Consider the following 15,350-nt stretch of genomic DNA (forward strand, 5'->3'; position numbering starts at 1 on the left):
GAGGTCAAGGAGGTGGTGGGCGGGCGACTCCTCGTAGCAGACGTAATGTACAAGAACGCTCCACTCCGGTTAATTAACGTGTATGGCCCGGCACAAGGGGCTGAGCGGCTGGAGGTTTTTCAGCAGCTCCCACTGCTGCTGGCGACCTCCAGGCCGGTCATTCTGGGCGGTGACTTCAACTGCATCATCGATGTGGCTGGACGATCCAGCAGGGCCGGCAGCAGATTGGACGCTACGTCCAGATCCCTGATGGAAACAGTTAAGGATGCCAAGCTGCACGACGTCTTCAGCAACCCTGCAGACGGAGCGCAGCGTAGATACACCTGGTCGCGGCCAGACGGGTCCATTCGTTCCAGGATAGACTTCCTGTTTGTGTCCCGTGCATTCACAGTCAGATCCACCGAGGTCAAGCCGGTGTTCTTCTCTGACCACTGCCTCCTACTGGCGGACTGCCACTTGGAGAAGGACCTGAGGGTGGGCAGGGGGGCATGGAAGCTAAATGTGCAACTGCTGACCCCAGAGAACATTGAGGAGCTCAAGAGGGATTACAAAGGTTGGAGAACTGTGAAACCCCTCTTTGAGTCCCTGACACACTGGTGGGAAGCGATCAAGGGAAGCATCAAGAGGTTTTTCATCCTCAAAGGCACCCAGAAAGCTAGAAAGGAACAGAGGGAAATGTCCCGACTCCAGAAAAAGATGCAGAATCTGCTGCGGCTACAGTCGATGGGGGTCGATGTCAAGGAGGAGCTCCAAGAGGTGAAGGGCCAGCAAGCCTCGCACTTTGCCTCGGAGGCCTCCAAGATCATCTTCCGTTCCAGAGTCCACTCCGTGGAGCAGGATGAGACGTGCTCATGTTTCTTCTTCCAAAAGGTACACAGAGAGCGCTCTGTGATCAGCAGCCTGAAGGAAGAAGACGGCTCAGTAAAGTCATCACGGTCCGACATTCTGAGGATCAGCAAATCCTTTTATGCCGGATTGTATGACGTGAAGCCCACGGACAGCACGGCCTCCCAGTCCTTCCTGTCCTCTATCACGGAGGTCTTAGACCACAGTACGCGGGAGAGCCTGGACAAACCGCTAACTCCTGATGAACTGACTAAGGCCCTCGAGTCCTTCGAGAAGAGTAAAACCCCCGGAAGCGACGGCTTGCCGGCGGAGTTGTATTCGGCTCTGTGGGACTTGATCGGCCCAGACCTGCTAGGAGTGTACGAGAGTATGCTCCTGGCCGGTAGTATGTCAGAATCCATGAGGAAAGGCATCATCACCCTCATCTACAAGCACAAGGGGGAAAGGGAGGAAATTAGAAATTGGCGACCCATTTCACTGTTGAATGTGGACTATAAGATTCTGTCCAAGGTCATCGCCAACCGGGTCAAATCCGCTCTGGAATTGGTGATTCACCCTGACCAGACCTGCTCTGTGCCAGGCAGGAAGATCTCTGACAGCCTGGCGCTGCTCAGGGATACGATTGCCTATGTACAGGACAGGGGTGTGGATACCTGCCTCATCAGCTTGGATCAGGAGAAGGCCTTTGACAGAATATCGCACACCTACATGGGGGATGTGCTCTCCAAAATGGGGTTTGGGGAGGGAATTCGAAATTGGATCCAACTGCTCTACACTAACATCAGTAGCGCAGTCTCAATCAATGGGTGGGAAACAGATAGCTTTCCGATTAAATCTGGAGTCAGGCAGGGCTGTCCTCTCTCGCCTGTCCTTTTCGTGTGTTGCATAGAACCCTTTGCCGAGTCCATCAGGAAGGATCCGGGCATAAGAGGAGTGACGATCCCAGGCAGTGGAGGCACTCAGGTAAAAGCCTCCCTGTACATGGACGACGTCGCCGTCTTCTGCTCGGATCCGCTGTCGGTGCGCAGACTGATGCACATCTGCGACCAGTTCGAACTGGCCTCGGGAGCCAAGGTAAATCGTGGGAAGAGCGAGGCCATGTTCTTTGGGAACTGGGCTGACCGATCCTTTGTCCCCTTCACTGTCAGGGCTGACGGCCTGAAGGTGCTGGGGATATGGTTCGGAGGGACCGGGGCATGCGTTAGAAACTGGAAGGAGCGAGTGGCTATGGTGAAAAGGAAACTGGGCATGTGGGAGCGACGCTCCCTCTCCATTGCGGGTAAGAACCTGGTCATCAGCTGTGAGGTACTCTCGCTGTTGCTGTACGTGGCGCAGGTCTGGCCCATTCCAGACTCCTGCGCGACGGCGATCACTCGAGCCATCTTCCGCTTTATCTGGAGGTCGAAAATGGATCGTGTCCGCAGGGACGCGATGTACAAGCCTCTAGATAAAGGGGGAAAAAACGTGCCCAACATCGCCCTCATACTGATGGCCACCTTTGTGTGCGGCTGCATCAAGCGGTGCGTAGACCCTCAGTACGCAAACACCAAGTGTCACTACGTGCTGAGGTTCTACCTGTCCCCGGTGTTGCGAAGGATGGGTCTGGCCACGCTGCCGCGGAACGCTCCAAGTAGTTGGACCGTGCCGTACCACCTGTCCCTGGTGGAAAATTTTATGCAGAAAAACACCTTTGACCACAAGTCCATCAGGCAGTGGTCAGCACGTAACGTCCTAGAGGCCCTGAGGGAAAAGGAGAGGGTGGACCCTGTGGGATGGTTCCCCGAGCAGACTGTCAAAGTCATTTGGCAGAATGCCTCATCGCCAGAACTTTCCAACAAGCACCAAGACGTAGCTTGGCTGGTGGTGAGAAAGGCCCTCCCCGTCAGATCCTTCCTACACGCCAGGAGGCTCACCCCCTCTGCACGTTGCCCTCGAGGTGGCTGTGGTGGGGAAGAGACCGTTGTTCACCTCCTTGTGGATTGTGCCTTTGCAAAGAAAGTCTGGAGAGAGATGCAGTGGTTGCTGTCGAGGTTCATCCCGAGCAGTTCTGTGACACAGGACTCTGTGCTCTACGGGCTGTTCCCAGGGACACACACCGAGACAAACATCAACTGCAGCTGGAGGATCATCAACTCGGTGAAAGATGCGCTTTGGTCTGCCCGAAACTTGTTGGTCTTCCAGCACAAAGAGTTGTCCCCGACCGATTGTTGCGGACTGGCACAATCCAAAGTCCAGGACTACGTGCTGAGGGACGCACTAAAGCTTGGGGCAGCTGCCGCAAAGGCGCAATGGGGAAGGGTCGCTGTCTAAGACCTTTCTACCACAGCGCACCGAGAGACTGGGAACTGTTTAGAGCCCCTCGGGCTGTACAGATCAAAATGAAAGGCTGTAAATGATTGTAATATTGTTTGTACTGATGCACCTGGTGATACATTTTGTAAAAGTTTAACCTGGATTGTACCCTTGTAATGTTGTTTTTGAAATGGTTTTGAATGTGATTGAAGATATTTTATGAATAAAGTATATTTTTACAAAAAAAAAATCCTAGAACGTTTTAGCATTGGAATACTTGGTTCATCAAGAAAACGCCTAGCGAAAAGAAGAAAGATCAGGTAGTACTTTGATTCCTCACGGAGACCCTTCAACTGAATTGGAAAGAAAAGGTGGTTAAAAAGGAAAAGGGAAGACAATAGACAAGGGTCACCAGAAAAACATGCAAAACACTTGTACAAAGAATCTAACCAAATCTCTTTGCAGCCTGAGAAGGGTTTAGTGTTAATACTAGAAAGAGATGAATTGTTGTATATTCAGTCTTTGGGCTCTATCCTGCACCAAACAAGCTCACCCCAGACCTCAGGAACAGTACCTCATCTTACCTATGAGTATTCTTAAGGATACTGGCTTTGAACACCAGCTTCATGTGTAAAACAGCTGCCTTTCATTTTCCGGGCAGTTTGACCCATTCCATTTTGCTCCATTCCATTTTGAAGCTGTTTCACTCACCTTTTTTCCCCTTTCTATCCATTTGTAATGTCTCACTTTGTGAATAAATCTAAAACTTCAAGATTGACTTCTGGTCTTCTCCTTCACCAACGGACTATAAGAATTTTCACATGGGAGCAGACAATGGTTGCCTGAAGATGGAGGAGAAGTCAGGTTTTACTCAGTTTTAGATTTATTCACAAAGTGAGACATTACAACTGTAACGTTCTTAGCTCGACAATCCCCACCCCCATGTCAATAACTTTCTCTTTACACTCTTTTGAAAATCCAATCAAACAAATAAACAAACGATCGACCCCTTTTGAAGCAGCACTTCCACGTTGTTGTAAAGAAAAACAAAATCAACAGAAACCTAAGTGCCCCTTTATACTCTTTTATTAACAATCTAGACAACAAATGAACCAATAATCAAATGATCATCCTTAAAGGGGCGCTGTAACTACAACAAAATGACAATGGAAACTTAGCAAAGTTAAATTAAAATGTAGTTTTGGGGGTTGCATAAATCAATACCCAATGAGTGCACCCACTTGTAGATACTTAACATTAATTTATACAAATAACACCTCAATGCCTTTTGTACACTGCCTGAGATGTATACCATCCCAAACATACCTCTTCCCAGGCTATTAAACCCATTATCTACAATATGACCACTTGTTTTATTTGACTTTGAGTTCCTAAGGATCTTATCAATTAATATTGTTTTGGTCTTAATTTGCAGCTGGTCAGTAGGAAAGACAAGGCTATGTTTGAGAAACTGGATTATTTGGTGACAAAAGAAGACAACTACAAGAGAATGCGTGAATTCATCAGCAGCTTGAGGATGGTTCCCTGCATCCCTTACTTAGGTAAGTCAGGCTTTCATTCTCTGATTAATAAATAGAGTACATCAGGCTGCTGGCTGATATCATGCAAAATAACTCCAGCTGCCAGCGAAAAGGGCAGATAATGTGGAACCCATGCCACGTTTTGAAGTGTGCCATTGCAAATGTCAGGCTAATGATTCATTCTGCAGTCACGTCTGATGCTGAGACAGTCTTTTCTTCTTTGCTCTCGGTCTCCTTGACCACCACTTCCGCAAGATATAATGCAATGCTCCTTGCCGGAAATGAAGATTTCAGTTTGTAATGAGAGTGCTTGGAGAAAATGAAATGTTTAATCTCAGTTTGTTGTTGCAAAATTCCAGCCGGCCTGTGGTTTTATTTGACGCAATGAACACTGTTATATTGCTTGGATATTGTGTGCCTCTTGTTATGTCGCTTGGGACACCAATTATTGCTTTGTATATCTACTGTTGGACTTGCATACTGGGCAGAAGTATCACACATGATTGCAGATGTTTGAAGGGGTTATTTCCATTCACCTCAGTGCTTGAAGGAATGCTTTAGGCTTCTGATTTGAACTTTGAGCTGGTACTTGACAGTAAGATGGCTGTATATAAAAACCAGAGTCCAACCTGAAACCTTATTGTGAAGGTGGCTGATAAAGTATGTCATAAAATCCTCCTTGTTCTCCTTTTTAATTAATGTACTTTTATTTTGCTAACTTTCTTGATGTACGAGATATAAGCAAATGAACCAGTCTCTCAAATTTCAGCCACAACCCCCCCATTTTTATTAAGCAATAAACAGTGATCCCGATTGAGCACTGCACATGGCCCTTTGCAACAGCTGCAAACTGGATCACTTTAAAAGCTACCTTTAACCTTTTGAACCCATTGCGACTTGTAAGTTTCATACATTTCAGATCAAGGGAATTTCCAGGCTGTACAAATATGAGGTCCTGTGCACAGTTGGCAGTGTCCCTGCCTCTAAGCCAGGAGCTCTGGGTTCTTGTCCCACTCCAGGACTTCATGGCCCAGGAAGTTGTATTAATAACACAGCCAAACAGGTTTAGTGTCGAACTGCAAATGCTTCCAACACACACCAATGGTGGGTGGTGAAAGCAGGAGAGATTCATGGTCAGTCAATAATGGAAGGAATGTTGGAGCCTTTACTGTCACTATCCGTAACTCCAGATTACAACATGCATGTGAAATTGCATGTTGCCACAGCAACTCAGACTCCCTGAGTGAGCTGTAACACATCATCACAGAGCAACGTTATTGTCCTTTACTTCACCATAACAGCCAAGCTGGTAACATTTGTGGGTCTCACTCTGCACGTTGGCATCTACAAGAGAAATCCAGAAATAAATGACCAGATCAACAACGCCCTTTGTTCCACACCACACCCTCACCGCTTTAACCTTTAAATGGAAACTGAAATCTCATGGCAAAGTAACAGAATGCATCGTTTTATAATGAAAAGGCCAGTGGTTGTATTTCAGTATGTTAGAAGGTAGTGGTGCAATCTTGCAGCTCAAGCTGTGTGTTCAGATTTTATGTTGTTGTCTAAGCCCCTTGGTTAATATATTGTTTCGAAAGTTGCTGAGATCTGATCATTGTCCTCTAGATGTTGTACATATCCTGTATCTATTTTTTCCAAACTAAAGCATGATGGTCAAATATTAAACTGATTTTCTTCCAGAATACTATAATTTTTTTAAAAGGTGGAACAAGAGAATTTTGGACGTTTAAATCCAATGAATTTAAAAATGTGAATTGTTTGCTCTTGGCTTAAATGCTATGGATGCAATGAGACATACGTTTAGGTTAGTTCCCTCATGAATTCATTTGATACCATTCTGAGTAGGAGCCATCTTTCTTCCTCAACACTGTGTGTATGAAGGTGGTGTTGAGTGCTCTCTCGCCTTGAAATAATTTCTTTTTTTGGTAAAGGCACTGACAGTTTCTAAAGATTAACTTGATGCTGCCAGTTGAAATTTCAAGCCCAGATTCTTCCCCACGTCACCATCTCTACCACTGCCCCCAACCCCTGCTTCCCCCCCCTGAAAGGTTTGCATTGGCTTGTGAGGAGCCAAATTGGGGAATGGACTCCTTCAACGTTGCATTAATGTGAGTTGAAATAAAAGAGCTAGAAACACAATGGGCAGAATTTTCTGCCTGTCGGGCGGGTCGATTGGGAGCGGGCGCAGAGCCTATCGCCACCCGCGATCGGCTCCCCGTGCCCATTTTACGTGGGCGAGGCAATTAAGGCCCGCCCAGCATGATGCATTGCCGGTAGCAGCGCTACCTGTGTGGGCAGGGAGAAGAGGGAGAGCTGGGAGCATGCGCGCGGAAGAGCACAGAAATCTCTCTGAGGCACAGCAAGGAAGTGCCCTGAGTCATTGTGGAAGAAACTAATTAACCATGGCTGAACAAATAGGTTTTGAGTTGTACTTTATTGACAAAGAGAGAGGTTTAGTGTTGGAATTCCAGAGCTGAGGGTTTAAACAGGTGGTGTTCTGTCACCACTGGAGGGAGAGTGCAGAGATTCTTGAGTCAGGGGGCAGAGGGGAACAAGGGAGAACTATAATATTGACTGAATGAGGTGAGGCCACAGAGATTTGTAGATGAGGCAGTGAGTCTGTGTAGATCAGCTGGTGGGCAAAGGATAAGCAAATGTTAGTGCACGTTGAGCAGTGAACGTTTGAATGATTGAGTCTATTGAGATTGTAGTTCTTGGGGTCACAAGACATCATTGGAGAAGCTGAGAAGGAAGGTTTTAGTGATGGTGGAGGCAAGGTGAGAGTGGACGATATTGTGAAGCTGTAGGTAAGTGGCCTTATTGTCTGATGAGCTGTGAGGTTTGAGTCTCAGTTCAAGGTTAAACAGCATAGTGAGATTGTGCATAGCCTAAATTCAATCTAAAAAGGGAACCAGAGAGGGAAATGGAGTCAGTGATAGGAAACATCAGTGTTGCCCAGCACAGAGGTGGTGGAGAGGTCCAGCTGGGTATCATCAACCTCTGTGCGGACACTGATCCCAGCTTTACTGATAGCCTCACTGAAGACCAGGTGCATAGGATGATGTGGCCGAGTGGATCCAAGGTAGGCAGGAAGTGGACTTATCATAGACATGATCGTAAACAATAAAGAAGAGAGAAATCGGTCAGAGTCTGTACTTAAAGCTAAATTGTGACCATCAAACACGGGTCACAGATTCAAACCAGCAATAAGCTAATTGAAGATTAATAGCAGAAAAATGTTCACATCCAGTGCTCAATGCCTTGTATGTGGATAGATAGGCATGTGCAGCATAAACCTGGGAACAGTTTAGGAGGCAGACACACGTGATGATTACAGTAAACAGATAGAAATCAAGATTTAGTGAGGCAAAAACGGCATGTGCTGGAAATTGGACATATGGATAGAAAGTGCCAGAAACGCACAGCGAATCAGTCAGCAGCGGAAGAGAGAAAGGACAGCTTTGTGTTACTTTAAACAGATTCTAGTTAGCTGCCGATAATTTCCCTCAACTCCTGTCCATTTTCAAGGCACAGACTCCTTCATCTGAATTCTGACAGCAGGTCTACACCCAAAATACCAGCCCCGGTGGCTGACTGTTAATACACGATTACCTGTTTGGAGAGGGAAACTGGAGGCTGCTTCTGTCTCGGTTTTGTTTTTGAGACTCTGTCCAAAATGATATTCACAATTGCAGTCTATGCCTCGCAGGTATTCTCTGAACACATTACTGTCCCGACAATGGAGGAAGAGAGAGTCAATTAAGCCCCAAGTGTCAACAGTCAACTGTCTGTGGCTGGACTCAGCTTGCTGTCATGAAGTAAAATTGATGAATTGGATGAGTTGAAATCTGAACTCCTATTTTTATGTTATGGCTGCTACTAAATTCTCTGCTGCTTAAATTCCATGTGCTTAAATCCTTTAGTGGCGGTTTTGACAGGAGAGCTTGCAAGCTGCATCAGATTAAGTTTGTGTTGCACTTAGCCTATGATTCTAGACAGACAGTGTCTAAGAACTTTATTTGAACCACTTTTAAATTCTGAACTAAAGCAGGCTTTGATTTTCCAATGCTGTCTGCCATCAGAACAGAGGAGTTTGGGCACAGCCTCAACAATTGCTTTACTCTGGTTCATTTCTCATTAGAAAACATTGAGAATCTCAAGACAGATGCGTTCAGTTTGTCCTCGCATTAATGCTTATCTAATTTCACTTTGTCAAATAGTACTTGTATTATAATTATTAATACTTCAAAGTAACATTAGACAAGCTCCTGTCTGTAATTTCCTGTGACCACCCTCCCAGTGTACACCAGTTCTAAGTTTTCTCAGCTCATATCCATGTCCCCTGATTTCTTTGCTTATCTCTCAATGATTCTTGCAGTTCTGTCTGATGCTCAACAACCTCGAACCATATTAAATTGATAACCTCAATCACGTCTCCCTGCACTCCTCTCTTTGCCAGTGAGAAGCATCCTGGCTCCTTGAGTCTATCCTCGTGTGTTTTTGTTCTCCAGTCCCCTTAGTCCTTTAGTAGCTCTTCTTTGTATTTTTTTCCAGCTTAGCTAGATCCTGTCGGTGGTGTGGTTTGCAGAACTGTGCACAATACTCCAGCTGTGGCCAATGGTCTACATCATGGCAGCATTATTTCCTTTGATCTACACTCCATGCCTGTTTTTATACAACCTAACATCCCATTAGTTTCTTTGACAGCAGCCAGATATTGGCCTGATGTCTTGAGGGATCTATCAACTGTGAGTTACAGATTAATAAAAGGTACTGTCCCAGGAGTAGTTACATGTATTTTTCCTGTAAACTAGACTTAACTATAATGAAAGACAATCCTAGTCTTCTCTTCAGTGGTATCCCTTTGGGGTTGTGTTTACTCACATCTGTGACACAGGTCAGGAGGTGCTGAGGCTGAAGCGGAGAGTGTTTATTGTTTTAGAAATGCCTGCTACTGATATCTTGTGTCACTCGATCTTTCCTGCTTCCAAATGCGCTGAGGTTAATTGTGAAGCAATGGAAAAGTAAGGATTTGACTTGCTTCTGCATGGGAGATGCAGGAAGTCAAATTTTCCTTTCAAAGTATTGATGCACGACTTGTAAAATTCTGTCTCATTCACCTGGGGGTGGAGGGGGGTGCCAGGCTTTGGAGAAGGGAAATGTTCGGGATTAGATTTGAGAGAACAGTTACAACAAGGATTTGTATATCCATCCTCATCTAGATTATAATCATTGATTTCCTGCATGGCTCAAATCCAATAATTGGCATGATGATTGTTCCCTATTGATGAGATTATTGGGTGCTTTGTGGGCAAACCTTGAAAACTGGTCATCTGTTAACCACTTATTGATTTCATGGCTGGCTGTCAGATGTATCAGAATGGCTGCTGATTGACTACACACCAGTTACTGCACTTCAGAAACCATCCATTGTGTGAAGTGCTTTGAGGCATTTGGATGCTGGTGGGGTCTATTCCAATACATGAAACAAAAACCCTTCTGAAGAAAGGTCTTACGGACTCGAAACATCAACTCTGTTTCTCTCTCCACAGATGCTGTCAAGCCTGCTGAGTTTTTCCAGCATTTTCTGTTTATTTTTTTCAGATTTCCACCATCTGCAGTATTTTGCTTTTATCTATTCCAATGCATTTTCTTCTTTCTCTTTCAATCTAAATTGATTATGAATATTGCATTGGTCACGTGGCTCTGCAATCTTTCTCAGTTTGATCAGTCAGGAGATTCACAGTAAAGATGGGCCTGATTTTGTGTCAGTGGGTGTGTTTTGAATGTGTTTAAATTGGGCCCATGTCCCTGTTGTGAAGGTCATTTTGATATTTAGATGACTATTGTCAGATTTTAAAATTAGACTTCTGTGAAATCTGATAGAAAAAATAATTTAATATGCTGTGTACGCTCAGAATAAATCGAGGTTTCATTTCAGCAGAAGCTTATTTTGAGAAGCTTGTTATCTTAAATATATATGGTTACATGCATTTAAGAACCATCTTTACTGTGCACATTCTCATTTAAGACAATAATAATCAGAGGGCCTTCATTGCTTAAAGCTCGTCTGTCCACATGTGCAGTTTCCTTCAAAACCTCTCACTGAAACAGTTGAATTGATTTGGTGACAATATACAGTATCTAATATTACTGGATGCAATTCTACTTTTCTCAACTTGGGTCGACACTATTTCAAAACTTACACTGTCATGATTTCAAATCGAATTGGAACAGTGAGTTAATGCAGCATGTTGTTTGACAAGTTACTTACTCTCCTCCTAACTCAACCCAGACCTATGCACCACTTACCATAAATAATCTGTAATTATTCATAGCATCAACTGGTTCTTTTATCAGGGATGTTTGCAATTTGAGTCTGCTTTGAAACTTGAACCTTGCTCTCTCTTCATGTTGCGTACATAGTTAAAGTCTACTGCGTACAGCGAAGCAAACCTTCCCCAGGCCCATTGGTAGTTTCTGACATGCAGCTGGTGAATAAGTAAATATGTAAACATTGATGTATGTCCTTTGACCATCAAGGACAAAGGGACACTATTGTGTACTACTACCATTCTGTAATCTGATATGGGCATGACTACAAATGGTGCTGCCTCTTGGCAGCTCTCCTCCCCTTGCAATGAGAGTGATGGTACTTCAGTGGCAATCTTCCAGAGGCATCATGTGCATTTGCTGAATTAACATTGAGATAGACGGCTAGGGACCACTCCCATTAAACTGGACATGGCATAAGACATTATTTGCCACAATCAAAGTTTCATATTCCTGTAATCTCAGCTGACATCTTCCTTCACATGTCCTCCACTTGACTTCATGAAATAACTGTTGCCTTTACCTACACAGGAGAGAATTGAATTCTGTTGACAAAGTTAGTGAAAAGGAATGAGATGGAACTTGGGTTTGTTGAGAGAGCCAATGGGAACCTGTGTAAAGTGTGATAAATAATGGTAAAAGCCTGGGCCATGATAGTTTTTAAAAAATTAATTCATGGGGTGTGGGTGTCACTGGCTGGTCCAGCATTTATTGCCCATAAGAAGGTGGTGATGAGCTGCCTTCTTGAACCGCTGCAGTCCAGGTGCTGTAGGTACACCCACAGTGCTGTTGGGGAGGGAGTTCCAGGATTTTGTCCCAGCGACAGTGAAGGAACGGCGATATATTTCCAAGTCAGGATGGTGAGTGGCTTGGAGGGGAACTTCCCATGTGTCTGCTGCCCTTGTCCTTCTAGATGGTAGCGGTCATGGGTTTGGAAGGTGCTGCCTAAGAAGCCTTGGTGAATTCCTACAGTACATCTTGTAAATGGTACACACTGTTGCCATTGTGCGTTGGTAGTGGAGGGAGTGAATATTTGCAGGATGGTGTTAGGCTTCTGGAGTGTTGTGGATGCAGCACTCATTCAGGCAAGTGGGGAGTATTCCATCACACTCTTGACTTGTGCCTTGTAGATGGTGTACAGGCTTTGGGGAGTCAGGAGATGAATTATTCACTGCAGGATTCCTAGCCTCTGACCTGCTCTTGTAGCCACAGTGTTTATATTTCTAGTTCAGCTCAGTTGCTGGTTAATGGTAACCCTCAGGATGTTGATAGCGGGGGATTCAGCAATGGTAATGCCATTGAATGTCAAGGGGTGATGGTTGGATTCTGCGTTGTTGAAGATGATCATTGCCTGGCACTCGTGTGGCATGAATGTTACTTGCCACTTGTGAGCCCAAGCCTGGATATTATCCAGGTCTTGCTGCATTTCAACATGGACTGCTTCAATATCTGAGGAGACACGAATGGTACTGAACATTGTGCAGCCATCAGCAAACACCCCCACTGACCTTATGATGGAAGGAAGGTCATTGATGAAGTAGCTGAATATAGTTGTGCCGAGGACACTACCCTGAGGAACTCCTGCAGTGAAGTCCTGGAGCTGAGATAATTGACCTCCAACAACCACAACCATTTTCCTTTGTGCTAGGTATGGCTGCAACCAGCAGAGAGTTTTCCCCTGATTCCCATCCACTCCTGTTTTGCTTGGGCTCCTTGATGCCACATTCAGTCACTCTCGCCTCACCACTGGAGCTCAGCTCTTATGTCCATGTTTGAAGAAAGGCTGTAATGTGGTCAGGAGCTGAGTGGCCCTGGCGGAACCCAAACTGTGCATCAGTGAGCAGGTAATTGCTAAGCAAGTGCTGCTTGATGGCACTGTTGATGATCCCTTCCATCACTTTATTGATGATCGAGAGTAGATTGATGGGCCGGTAATTGGTTGGGTTGGATTTGTCCTGCTTTGTGTGTACAGGACATACCTGGGCAATTTTCCACATAGCTGTGGTAGATGCCAGTGCTGTAGCTGTAATGGAACAGCTTGGCTAGGGGCGGGGAAAGTTCTGGAGCACATGTCTTCAGTACTATTGCCGGAATATTGTCAGGGCCTATAGCCTTTGCAGTATCCAGTGCCTTCAGCCGTTTCTTGGATATCACGCTGAGTGAATCGAATTGGCTGAAGACCAGCATCTGTGATGCTGGGGACCTCCAGAGGAGGCTGAGATGGATCATCCACTCGGCCCCTCTGGCTGAAGAATGTTGCAAATGCTTCAGCCTTATCTTTTGCACTAATGTGCTGGGCTTCTCCATCATTAAAGATGAGGATATTTGTGGAGCCTCCTCCTCTAGTGAGTTTTTTAATTGTCCACCACCATTCATGACTTGATGTGGCAGGACTGCAGAGCTTAAATCTGATCCGTTGATTGTGGAATCGCTTAGCCCTGTCTATCACTTGCTGCTTACGCTGTTTGGCATGCAAGTGGTCCTGTGTTGTAGCTTCACCAGGTTGATACCTCATTATTAGGTATGCCTGGTGCTGCTCCTGGCATGCCCCCCTGCACTCTTCACTGAACCAGGGTTGATACCCTGGATTGGTGGCAATGGTAGAGTGGGGGGATATGCCTAGACATGATGTTACAGATTGTCGTTGTGTACAGTTCTCTTGCTGCTGATGGCCCACATGGTTGTCCAGTCTTGAGTTGGTAGTCTTGACTTTGAAATCTATGCCATTTAGTATGATGGCAGTGCCAACAACACACAGTAGTCCAGCTGAATGATCATTTCTGGCTCTCCCAGCTAACTATCCATCAGGCATTGCTTCTGTTGCTGACTGGTCCTTATGCCCGTGGTGCCATCCTCTGGTCCCTCTCCGTAGATCTTCAGGAACTTCATTGTAAATCTTCAACTGCTTCAACCCCATTTATTAATATGGTGAACTGTTTGATGGGCCTGGCTTTACCTGCATCTCTGTCACCATCAACTAATGGCTTTAATTGTGACTAAATTGCATACTTTTTTACCAAAGCCACATTTCAGAGCAGTGGAAATTTGATGCAGATTGAATCGAAGGGGATTTTTTTTTTTTCCGATTAAATAGAAAATGAGCTATAAGCCATTTTTTTTTTCAATGCACACCATTCTGTCTGAAAATACAAAATGCGAGGCCAAGGAGTAAATATTTCCATGTTTTCATTATGACTCACAGGAGCAGAGTCTGCTCCACATTTCTGCAAACATTTCAATCTGCCAGCCATCAACGGGAACAGTCCATCGAATGTGTGCTTAGGTGCCTCTGTATTGTAAATGCTAAGCAAAGGCTTGTGCTACCTGTGCTACTGCCGTCCCTTGGCCATGCATAAAGTCCACAACTGGATGCTGAAGTCCAGTCATATATCTGGGAAAACTCCACAGCTGTCGCACTGCGATCCAAACCACATTGAGATATAAGCAATTCGCATTTTCTACCGTCAATTTTACGAATAGTCGGTGAGCCTTGATTTTGCTAAGTAATTCACTTTTGCCCTGGCCCAGAAATACTGCTATTCCGCAAAGTGAATTCGTTCCCTTTAGCGGTGCTGCTCCTAGCCCCCATTCTCAAGTGCTTTTATCAGCAGAGATCGTCCAGTGTTACCCATCGATTTAAAACGACTGGCTGTGGAGGGATTCTCCTCTTTCAAGGTGCATTGCTGTATTTGAATCAGTGCCCTTGGCTACCATTTAAAACACAGAAATGGCAATATCCCTCCATATCCATTATCTCGCTGCTTTTGCAACATTTTCCTCTATTTAAGGCGATTCCAAAATAACAAAGCATTTTATTTTCTTTAGAGGTTAGGGCCCAAAGCTTGAATTGCAAAGTTAGATAAAAGATTGTCTAAATGATGGAATTGTGAAATGATGTTCCATATGACAGCAGTTATCCATGTTCCTTTGTTACACATAAAACAATAGGCAGAGCTTTTATAGCATAACTTCAGCTGCGTTATACTTCATGGTACGTGGTCCCATCATATCTCAGTTGTGGATTCAATGGGGCAGAGTTTCCACTTCCAGTGCAATTGGAAAATTGTGCCCAAAGTGCACTGAAAATTGTACTGGCTTGGTCTGCTAAAATTCATTTGCATCATCATAAAGTAAAACCTTCCATGCGCTAACATAATTTGGCAGTCTAATGGAAAGTAATTGTTTTTTCAAAGGTGTTCCTCATTGTATTTAAGATTGGTAATAATACAACTGAAAAAGGATCTTTGACCAGAAAGGAGCATTTCAACAACATTGCCCAGTCTTACCACCAGTGATTTAAAATCACTGTAAGTTACT

The 15,350-nt window shown here is 44.9% G+C and overlaps 1 protein-coding gene across 4 annotated transcripts in view; it reads left to right on the forward strand.

Moving 5' to 3' along the window:
- The window catches only part of LOC144685438 (ras-specific guanine nucleotide-releasing factor RalGPS1-like), a 911,907-nt gene that overhangs the window by 292,317 nt on the left and 604,240 nt on the right, over positions 1-15,350 (forward strand). For all 4 annotated transcript variants that reach the window (XM_078549928.1, XM_078549931.1, XM_078549929.1 and 1 more), the window contains one exon: positions 4,574-4,700. In XM_078549928.1, coding sequence (XP_078406054.1) covers positions 4,574-4,700 — 127 coding nt within the window. The remainder of the gene's footprint in view (positions 1-4,573; positions 4,701-15,350) is intronic.

The sequence above is a fragment of the Cetorhinus maximus genome, chromosome 10, assembly GCF_964194155.1.
Source record: "Cetorhinus maximus chromosome 10, sCetMax3.hap1.1, whole genome shotgun sequence".
Lineage (NCBI taxonomy): Eukaryota > Metazoa > Chordata > Chondrichthyes > Lamniformes > Cetorhinidae > Cetorhinus > Cetorhinus maximus.